We start from the raw sequence: 11,831 nt of genomic DNA on the forward strand, positions 1-11,831 counted from the left end.
TTTGCAACTGCTTGGTTCATGAGTTTATTCTTCAATCTATGCCCAGGAGCTGCTCTTATGAATTTGTATGAATTATGCCATCCCCCAAAATAAGTAGCTGCTGCCACAACAGCATTCAGGGGAAAGCAGGTTAATTTACTATATGAGAAAGCTTTCCTTCTCCTATAATAGAAGAGTAACATGAAGAAAAACATTGAAGTAAGAGAACGAATTGAAGAAGCGGATTTAAGCTTGTGGGAGTAATAGTATGAAGCAACAAATTTTATCATGCCAATTTTGCCTTGACTTAGTTGTATTTACCTTCTTACTGTGGCCACGTTAGTATGTTCCAAGAACAACAGCAGCTATGGCAGAGGGTGGTTTTAACTTCACATAGGACCACTCAATCCAGGCTGGTCAAAGGGACTGGAGAGGAAGCAATCCTAGGGCTTTCTAAGGTGGCTGTTGAGAAACAGGCCAACAAGCTGGTCTCGTAGAGCCACCCTTCAGAAACTAATTAAAGCAGTCACTCTGGCGAACAGCACACCAAAATAACCAACTCCACCTTTACAGAAATTACAGGCATGGTGAAAATAATCAGAAGGACTATATTTGGGGAACTGGTGGTAAAAGAAGCTTGAAAACAACTTTCTAGAATATTTTAAATGTTTCAATATTCACAGAAATACAATACTTTAATCTGAACATTTTGGAGTAAATTAATAACGATTGCCAAGAACCAACCAAAAAGTGACCAAGTTATATTTTCAATGAGGTGAGATAGTTTTCAATCAATATAACCTTTAAAGCAGAAAAATCATATACAGATGGGCAACCAATTAGCATCTGATTTCCCTGAGCTAGTTTTCAAACAAGAAACATAAACCCAAGATTTGTGTAAAGTCAGGCACAGGGAAAAATGCGAAGGGGAGCTCAAAATTCAGTATTGCAACTGCCAAGAAACAATAATGCTCCCACCTAACACTGGGAGACTTCAAGCCAGGTTTGTGGGTCACAGAGCAACGTGAAATGAAAGCAATGGGTTTAAAGAATCAAAGGATGATTCTTTGGGCTGGCAGAACTGTAGATACAATCAAAGATTATCATTAATGGGGTGTTAGTGTCACACAGGTATATCCCCACAAATCATATGACATTTCCCAGAGGAAGTCAAGAGGACACACTATGACCAGCTATGGGCTAGAAGGAAATTTAGCAGCACTACTGTCTGGTGAATCGAACCATACAGAAAACAGATATCAGACAGGGTACTAGAAAATGTGCCATGAAAAAAAACTCAGATCTGAAAAAGAAATCAGTGCATATCACAGTCCTACTCATTCAGCACAGGGAAGACACCAAACCACAAGCTCTCTCCCAAAGAAGCAAACCTTAAGTCTGCCTCTCATATCAGAACAGGGAGGAGGAAGAGAAGGAAGAGATGGCAACCAAAGTTACCCATCTACTTCTCAAAACCACCTCCAGAAAAAGCAGCAACAAATAGTAATAAACCTGCCTGAGGGGACATGAAGGGATACCTTTTGTAGCAGTGAAGGAAGCTGCAGCAATAGCTGCAAGGTGCAATACTGAAACATTTTGGTAACTGAGTAAGATTCTGCCTGGCAGGTCTATCCTAGCTGAGGGGCTGTGAAAGCCACACAAGAAAAGACTTCAGACTTTTTACAGAAAATACCAAAAGGCGGGAGAAAAAAACAAAACAAAACAAAAACCACCAAACACACAGCCATTATTTATTCTGATAATAAATTTAGCTGGATATTGTAAACACCTTACCTCATCAATAAATTGAGCTAGCATTAAAACACAAGGCTCTGTGTTTGGAAAAACATCAATACTTGTACGTTACACTACGGGTTTGGGGGTTTTTATGTATCTTATTTTTCTTCAAGAGACCATTCAGATTGAAGGGAGAAGTATATGATTTGTTCAGAATTAAATGTGTTTTCCCAAACCCAAAGCATACTGCACGGCAAAGCGACACCCTTGCCTTTCCAGTCTGTGTCTGTTCCCTAGACCATCACACATTCATTGCATATTATTAATGCAACACTAAACAGAAGTGAATGAATGATTATGGAAAAACAGCTAAGAACAACATAATGAAAAAGATATTCTGTTCCATCAGAACATGCAGATCATAGTTAGAACAAATATATAGGTTCAGACTTCAACAGCTTCGAGCTCTAGAGCCATATCAAAATACCTTTATTCACGCTTTATGTAATGAACTGAACTTGCTGACATTAGATCAAAGGCAAAAACTGGAGTGCACACTGTAGGCTGCTATTTTCTCCAACAGTAGAAATACAAGACAAATGAGATGAAAAAGAACAGCTGATTATATTTAAATAAAGTGAATATTGGATAGAAGCCAATTTCAAACTGATGGAAAACCAGGTTAAGCCAACTCATCGCAGTATAAATCAATTTCATACATTTAAGCAGAAGACAGAAAGAAGGGAGGGGAAGGTCCTACTAAATCTTGCCGTGCAATATAGAATGTACATTTCTTGTCATACCTCAGCCTGGAAATTTTCTGGAATTTTCAATTTGAAATTTGTGGACCAAATTTCCGCTCTTAACAGCAGCATAACACTAATGTCTCCCTTGGGGTACACCTGAAATAATGCATTGGGAATCAGGGCCAGTGTTTTTATCATTATGAAAGAACTTTTGCCACTAAATTAATTCTTCTGCCCCAAACTAGTCTCCCCTGGTGCATTGCACCTTTCGCTAAGTTTAAGGGTGAATATACAACTAACTTGCCAAGGCTAAGTCTGCTGTACATTGTGCATGTACACATCTGTCCACACAGAGAGAGGCACAGTCTAATTAGGAGGTATGGTACTGCTGCTCTGTTTCAAGTCCCCGTGCATTTTCTTCCCCAGCAGCAACCACAGAGCTTCAGGAGGGCCACATCAATAACAGCAAAGCTCCTGCTGGCAGCTTGTATCAAGGGGAGGATTTGCAGAACTAAAAGGTCTGTCTCCCTCCAAATTCACCAGAGCTTCTCTCAAATGAGGAGAAACTTCACATGAAATTCTGCCTGAAGGTCAGTCCTGCTGTATTTTCTTCCTGTTCAGGAGCTCCCAGGCATTCCTAGAGTGAAGTGAGCAAAACCTCCTTAAGTGCTCAGCTAACTCCTAAAAGCAAGGCCAGAACATCATTAGGTTTGCATCTTACATAAGACGACCTCAAGAGGAGTTTCCCTTCATACACTTTGCCTGTTAGAAGTACAACACAAGTACAGAAAGTCTACAAAATCCCCCCAATCCCAGGAGATAAATTAGGAAAGGAAAAAAAAAAAAAAAAAAAGAAAAAATATATTATGATGGTGAATTGTGGGCCAAGAAGCTGAAGACTCTAGTTTTGTGGTGCATTGGGTCATATTCTAGTGGGACAAAGTCCTGTTCAAGTGGGACTGCCTGCATCTCATAGATAGAAGTAGCTAATCTTCTTAGCCAAAGACTAGTTTAAATGCCCTTTTTCATTGCTCGGACTAATAATACATGGAAATTGTGCAGTGAAGGCAAAAGTAGCACAAACTCACTGTGCTGGAACAAATGTGACAAGGAATGTAAAAAAAAAAAAAAAGCCCAATGCATTTTTTATCAAATGTTTATGTGCCAGAGCTCCGGGTAACAAGCATTTAAAAATTCAGACATTAACATGAAGAAATTTGGTTCAGTGGCCAGTATAGAAACCTCTGTGATGACTTGCATTACTTAAGTGTTAAAAAACACTGGTTATGACCTGCATATAGTTGTGAAATTCTGTATTAACCAGAATTTTAATGAGTAACAGAGTCAGTAACAAAGCCTGGTTTCCTACAAATACACGTCCTAAGCTTCTATACACACACAAGCACACACTCCAGCTCCTACTTCATATCCTTCTGGGTTTCAGCCTTCCTCTGCATTTTCTCAACTAACTTTCTGCTGCTTTCCTCTTGCTCTCTTCTCAATGCAAGCAGTCGCCTTCCCATAAGCAGCAGCTAGGCAAGGAGCACCACATGTCATGGCTGGCTCCAAGCTATCTCTGAGCTCACGCCGCAGCCTCTGCTTCGTTCATGAGGATCCCTCTCCTCCGCAGTTCATTTTCACAGGAATGTATAGACACTAATAATTTTTGGGAAATCTTTTGTTAAAATTTGGTTGCAATCGGCCAGTGGCCAAAATTGTTCGGAGGAACTGACAATGCAACCACATCAGCCTTGTTTCAGAAGGAAACCAAGGACTAGAAAGAGCACTGATTAACATCAGCAGTCTTTCTGGTAATTCAGAGATGGGATCTTGAATGCCTATGGATCTCTGGTATAACAAAACAAATCTCAGGGTAGGCTCTTTAACACTCAACTACATTGAGCTAGAGAACGAATGGAGTTTTCCCTTTCTAAAGTGAACTTGCCCTGTATTAATAGGGGAGGCTCACATTTGCTGGGAAGCGCAGCCCACAGAATGAGGTTAGGGCACCTATAGTTTTCTTAGAAAACTTTTCTACATGAGGTGCTAAATCCAAAACAAGGTTTCTCTGTTTTGAATGATCTAATCACTGCACCACTGGTAGCAGTTACCTGCCTAGAAGCCAGCAGTTACGACTAGGTTACACTAAATATGTAGAAACAGAAGATATTCCAAGGAAGCAGTAACATTTATACTTTGTTTCTGGAAGAGGCTTATTTCCAGAGTTAAAGGAAATTGTAAATGAAGCAGGCTGTAAGAGAATGAAAATGACACAATGAAAGAAAAAAAAAAAAAAAATCTCCAAAATGAAGAAAGAGTCTCACAAGAAGTCTAACGGTTGGGACTTGATGATCTTAAAGGTCTTTTCCAACCTAAACGATTCTATGATTAGACAAATTAAGAGAGATGACCAGTTTGGTCAAAATTGTCATCCTGGTTGAATGTTTATATTAATATGGCAATCAGGAAAAGCGAGAGATGACAATGGAAGATAGGAGAAACAGCAATCTATACAAATTAGATGCTTTTGTCACTGTAAGAAATTCACATGGAGAGGTAAACAGTTGATGGATATCCTGAGAGAGAAGAGAAAGACTGAACTGCAAACCACCTCCTCTGTTTTGCACTACCTGGATACCTGCAGAGCTTCTCTCAAATGAGGAGAAACTTCACATGAAATTCTGCCTGAAGGTCAGTCCTGCTGTATTTTCTTCCTGTTCAGGAGCTCCCAGGCATTCCTAGAGTGAAGTGAGCAAAACCTCCTTAAGTGCTCAGCTAACTCCTAAAAGCAAGGCCAGAACATCATTAGGTTTGCATCTTACATAAGACGACCTCAAGAGGAGTTTCCCTTCATACACTTTGCCTGTTAGAAGTACAACACAAGTACAGAAAGTCTACAAAATCCCCCCAATCCCAGGAGATAAATTAGGAAAGGAAAAAAAAAAAAAAAAAAAGAAAAAATATATTATGATGGTGAATTGTGGGCCAAGAAGCTGAAGACTCTAGTTTTGTGGTGCATTGGGTCATATTCTAGTGGGACAAAGTCCTGTTCAAGTGGGACTGCCTGCATCTCATAGATAGAAGTAGCTAATCTTCTTAGCCAAAGACTAGTTTAAATGCCCTTTTTCATTGCTCGGACTAATAATACATGGAAATTGTGCAGTGAAGGCAAAAGTAGCACAAACTCACTGTGCTGGAACAAATGTGACAAGGAATGTAAAAAAAAAAAAAAAAGCCCAATGCATTTTTTATCAAATGTTTATGTGCCAGAGCTCCGGGTAACAAGCATTTAAAAATTCAGACATTAACATGAAGAAATTTGGTTCAGTGGCCAGTATAGAAACCTCTGTGATGACTTGCATTACTTAAGTGTTAAAAAACACTGGTTATGACCTGCATATAGTTGTGAAATTCTGTATTAACCAGAATTTTAATGAGTAACAGAGTCAGTAACAAAGCCTGGTTTCCTACAAATACACGTCCTAAGCTTCTATACACACACAAGCACACACTCCAGCTCCTACTTCATATCCTTCTGGGTTTCAGCCTTCCTCTGCATTTTCTCAACTAACTTTCTGCTGCTTTCCTCTTGCTCTCTTCTCAATGCAAGCAGTCGCCTTCCCATAAGCAGCAGCTAGGCAAGGAGCACCACATGTCATGGCTGGCTCCAAGCTATCTCTGAGCTCACGCCGCAGCCTCTGCTTCGTTCATGAGGATCCCTCTCCTCCGCAGTTCATTTTCACAGGAATGTATAGACACTAATAATTTTTGGGAAATCTTTTGTTAAAATTTGGTTGCAATCGGCCAGTGGCCAAAATTGTTCGGAGGAACTGACAATGCAACCACATCAGCCTTGTTTCAGAAGGAAACCAAGGACTAGAAAGAGCACTGATTAACATCAGCAGTCTTTCTGGTAATTCAGAGATGGGATCTTGAATGCCTATGGATCTCTGGTATAACAAAACAAATCTCAGGGTAGGCTCTTTAACACTCAACTACATTGAGCTAGAGAACGAATGGAGTTTTCCCTTTCTAAAGTGAACTTGCCCTGTATTAATAGGGGAGGCTCACATTTGCTGGGAAGCGCAGCCCACAGAATGAGGTTAGGGCACCTATAGTTTTCTTAGAAAACTTTTCTACATGAGGTGCTAAATCCAAAACAAGGTTTCTCTGTTTTGAATGATCTAATCACTGCACCACTGGTAGCAGTTAACTGCCTAGAAGCCAGCAGGTACGACTAGGTTACACTAAATATGTAGAAACAGAAGATATTCCAAGGAAGCAGTAACATTTATACTTTGTTTCTGGAAGAGGCTTATTTCCAGAGTTAAAGGAAATTGTAAATGAAGCAGGCTGTAAGAGAATGAAAATGACACAATGAAAGAAAAAAAAAAAAAAAATCTCCAAAATGAAGAAAGAGTCTCACAAGAAGTCTAACGGTTGGGTCTTGATGATCTTAAAGGTCTTTTCCAACCTAAACGATTCTATGATTAGACAAATTAAGAGAGATGACCAGTTTGGTCAAAATTGTCATCCTGGTTGAATGTTTATATTAATATGGCAATCAGGAAAAGCGAGAGATGACAATGGAAGATAGGAGAAACAGCAATCTATACAAATTAGATGCTTTTGTCACTGTAAGAAATTCACATGGAGAGGTAAACAGTTGATGGATATCCTGAGAGAGAAGAGAAAGACTGAACTGCAAACCACCTCCTCTGTATTGCAAAAAAAAACAGGAATGCTTCAGTGTATAAAATAAAAATATGTAAATGCTCTTTTGCAATATATTGTAGAAACTATTAATGATTCTTCTTCACACCGTTTAATTGCCTTGAATACACATTGAAAGGGAATGGGGATAAGACGAACCTGGAAGAATTTGACACCGAAATATTCCCCATACAGCACCACAATTGCCCAGCATTATACCTTCATGCCTTTATGACCCACTTTCAGATGCACAGAATATTATTGGCATTTTTTAACCAAATTAACAAAGGTTCAAATTAATTCCACACCACAAACTGGAGATAAAAGCCACAAGTGCAGTGTTCAACCCATGCTCAGACCGTCAGTCAACAAAGTAAGGACTGCTGGCACACAGAGATTACTCCCGAGGAAGCTTTTAATTTGTTGGATTTGAGAAGTGGAGCTAAGGAACGGGTGTCTGCGTCTGTCTTCCTGAAAATGTGTGTTCAGAAAACAGTTTTCAGGTTGTGCCACCTAGCATACCTCGGTGAAAGCCCTTAAGGATGACATAAGTGTTTGCGGGCTAAAACAACTTGCTCTTGCCACAGATACAAAATGCTCCATTAAAAAAATCATTACTTTTGTTACAGTAAGGGATAATTAAATCAGCCAGCAGTTGAAGGCAGCCAACTGAGAACAGAATCTCCCATTCTGATCATAAGTAAATCAAAATCGGTCAAGATGGGGGAGGAGAAGTACCCTCTGTTTAGATATGGCACAGAAATAAGGCAAGTCACCTTCAGGCTGAGACTCTTCTCAACCTCTGATAGTCTTCCCTATTCCACATTGTTGAAGGCCATCAGTGAACTGAATTAACCGGTGAAGTAGAAGTCAAAAAGACAGTGCAATTATCAGCAGCGTACAGTAAAGAGATTAGATACTGAAGCTGTCTTGCAAAAATTTATTTCCTTTCCCCCCCCCCCCTTCTCATCACTAGTATAACATTGTCTGGGTAGCAAATGCAACGTGATCATTTCCAGCCTATTTATACTCTTTGCCCTTTACTTTGTTGCATGTGTTTGGAGATTTTTTACTGGAGAGAAGCGGAAGAGGCAGAAAAGAAAAATTCCCACAGAGGAAAAGCAGTTACACAAAAATTTGGAACTCAAGGGCTAAAAGGCTTTCAGAAAAGTTTTGCAGACAGTTAACCTCATACCATATTTACCAAGGAAAGTAATTTTTCAGTTGTTGTATCCTGTTATCTTTCTTTTCTTTCCTATTCCTCCCACTACTATCAGTATCATCCAGCATTTCTCTTGTACGGAAGAGAGTCATCACTTCGCTCAACTACATGACACCTGTGTAAATCAAATATTCCTGCTAGGGTTAAGAGCTCTGTTTTTGTGACTGCCTGCACAGGGAAAACACAGTGGAGTCAGACATCCAAATGCATATCCTCTATTCAATAACACACTGTCAGGTTAGTTTTTGTCCCTGTGCTGTTTTCCCTCTTCTTGATTGAAACATAAAACGACTTCATCATGATCACAAATTCATACAACTATTTACATGAGTTTGCTGTGATTCCGTGAGGTAAAATTTCAAGTTTTGAGGGAGGACAGTCTTGTATTTTATCAGGCTAAATATTATTGCTCCACTTCCAAGAACTACAGATTTCTATCTATTCAAGTTATGTTTTTAATCAGAGATGCTTATGACAGTGGATCCAGAGGAGTGGAAGGATTTGTACTCCGTTTCCCCACTACCTTATACACGCTATGTCTGTTGATTTGCAGATACACATATTGCTGTCACCGTATGACATAACACTTTCACAAACTGTATTTAGACTGTTTCTGTTCCTGCTATACCATCCACTAAGCCTCGCCACACTTCCCAGCCACGCTGTCATGTGTCCTTTCATCATTCAGTCGATCAATATATAAAAACCTGACACGAAGTGGAGTTATGCCATGTGAGGATTTATCTAGTGCCTGCAGGATACTAAGCCCAAGCAGCAGAGAATCCCTTGATGTACTGATATCATTAATAATGTTTAAGACTTAGTCACAGCTGTAATTGTTAAATGCTAAGAAATAGATGCTGTCTGGTAGCAATGCTTCATATCATTATATAAGTTAACACATACATTGACAAATTCAGGCATTTAAAAGGAAATAGAAGCTTTCTAATTGCCCTTCCTTATTGACTGAGCAACTGCATTAACAAATTGATTTTCAGACCTTAGCAGGCAGAACTTGACTGCAAATGAAAAGGATTTAGCACAATGAAATCCAACTCCTTAAAACATCCTACATCATCTGGAAGTGCCATGTGACAAATTCCAGAAAAACAGAGCTCCAGCCACATACTTCATCATAGGCCTTGGACTAGGCAATTTTTAAGAGAGAGTGTTAAACGACAGTTTCAAGCTTTCTGTTGCTTTCTCTGTTATCCCCAGAGATATACTATTATTTTGTTTCCATAGTAGAACTGATGTTTTTCACATCAGAAAAAAATCCTGAAGCACAAGAAAAAAAAGATCTGATACGACAAGCATTGCAAACACAGTTAACAAGCTACTTTAATTATCCTCCTAAGATTTTCCCATTTGTACTCTGATCATCATCTTCTTCACAAACTTAATTATGCCTCATTTGTTCATTCTGCACTAATCTCAGTGAGTATTCCAGGTGGAAAAGAGGAGTCTGTTTGTAACTGAAACCTCAGGTAATTGTTCTATATTATTATTTTGCTATAGAAAGTTTTGTTTATTATAATGAAAATGAGACAAACTTATCTTTGCTCAATGTGAATATTGAGTAGGAAGCCAGGGCATTTCCACAACCGAAAAGCAAAACTGGCTGGCTACCTTGAATGAACAGCCATCAATCCAAAGATCACCACTGGACAGATGACTGAAGAAATGAAAATCACGCTGTTATCATCTGCATTTTAAAGATTAGTATTAATAAATTCTGATTCCTCAGCAGAGGGAACCTTTCCACAAACTTGACCTTTGAAAGAAAGCCAGAAATAAGAACAGCTGGGAATAAATGTGCTTTGTGAGTCAAATACCAAGATATGTACCCAGTTACTACTTAAAATTTATGTACTTCCAACACTTTTAAAGCCAATAGGAATTATTGCATTATGACTGAGTAGAGACCAAGTAAAGACCCCAGCGTACCATAATTTAAGGCCTGATGAGTTGTTTCCTCTAACTTTGGATAACTCCTAGATTTGCTCACCTCCCATGACTGAACTTAATTTCACGTAGGTTGCTTTATGAAATACATTACATTAATTTTATTTAATTAATCTACTGAGACACACGACTGCTGCCCCATACTCACAAGCATTTTGAGTACAATGCCAAGCCTTAAAGATCTCGTACTTCATCGAAGTAGCTGTTTTTCTTTACATATAATTTCAAAACTGAGATACATTAGTTACACAAAATGTTAAGCTTAAAAAGCATCAAATACTAAGCTTCTAAATTTTAAAAAAGATAGAGATACAACATAGTCAGCATTTGAATATATTCCATTGCATGGCTTACCTGAACCAAATTCCATCCCTTTAGAGATTCAGCAATGATAGAAGTAACCGTTGCGCATACGCCACCAAAAACCATCAGATGATTAGGTCCATATTTTATTGCATCGTAGAAGGCTTTGAGTCCTTTTGCATTGTCACACTGGAAAAACAAACAGAGGCAATACTCAGTATTGCAAATAACATAACTAACTGAGAAATAAACTACTGGGCAGGAACAAAAATTCAGGGGTTGCACTGATGTAAAAATTGTACAATATATAACATCTTAAGATCCAAACATGAAAAATTGGAGCACTCCGTTCTGACTAAAATGTGCTGTAGTAAAACAGGAAACCCTCTCCTTACGTCATTCAAACCCCCTTACGTCTTCCTTCCAAGCCAAAGCTGCAACATCTGAATTTTGATACCAACATCTGACAAAGAATAAAAAAGCCCTAACAAGAAATTGTTGACTGAAACCTTTTCTACATTCAGAGCTACCATTTCTCAAAGCAAAATTCAGAGTTTAACACCAGATGCCAGCAGGACTTCCATAGCTGGAGGAAAGTTTGACACTACTCATGGTCTCTGTAAAGAAAGTTCTGCCTCTAATGAAGACTTCCAAGTAACCACCCCTTAAGGTCCAGCCTCAGTATTCTGTGCAAAATTATATAATAGAGAGACTGTTATTTAGAAGGACAACACAAAGTCTTCAAAAATTATCAAAAGAATATTTTTTAAAGTTAAGGATTAATTGGTCTGCTCTCATAGCTCACCCTGCTTGGAGCAGAAGACTAGACGAAATGACCTTCTGACGTCCCTTCCAACCTGACTTATTCCGGGCTTCTCTGATAATTAGCTTGATCATTATTTCAGGTGTAAAGAATTTTACCATAAACTGAGACCAGGACTGCAAACTAAGAAACAGAGTGTGATGCTAGTCAGTATTGCAAAAGATATTAGTATCAGTCCTTGAACGGAGTTGTATCAATCATTCGTAATAACTTAATGTAGTCATGGTTTAATTCCTGAGCTTGCAGCAGACTATTAATAAAACACATCCTTGAAGTTAAGAATTTGATTCCAAACTGCACTGGAAGTCAGGAGTGCCAACAGGCTATAACAGTAGCTGCCACC

The 11,831-nt window shown here is 38.9% G+C and overlaps 1 protein-coding gene across 1 annotated transcript in view; it reads right to left on the reverse strand.

Annotated features, from left to right (window-relative positions):
- Positions 1-11,562, reverse strand: part of GABBR2 (gamma-aminobutyric acid type B receptor subunit 2) — a 400,562-nt gene extending 389,000 nt beyond the window's left edge. The window contains exons 1-3 of the mRNA XM_009643511.2: positions 11,471-11,562; positions 11,080-11,128; positions 10,717-10,854 (exon numbers count right to left, since the gene is read on the reverse strand). Of these exons, the coding sequence (XP_009641806.1) occupies positions 10,717-10,854; positions 11,080-11,128; positions 11,471-11,562 (279 nt within the window). The remainder of the gene's footprint in view (positions 1-10,716; positions 10,855-11,079; positions 11,129-11,470) is intronic.
- Between the last annotated feature and the right edge of the window lie 269 nt (positions 11,563-11,831).

Source organism: Egretta garzetta, unplaced genomic scaffold, assembly GCF_000687185.1.
Source record: "Egretta garzetta isolate BGI_Z169 unplaced genomic scaffold, ASM68718v1 scaffold88, whole genome shotgun sequence".
NCBI lineage: Eukaryota > Metazoa > Chordata > Aves > Pelecaniformes > Ardeidae > Egretta > Egretta garzetta.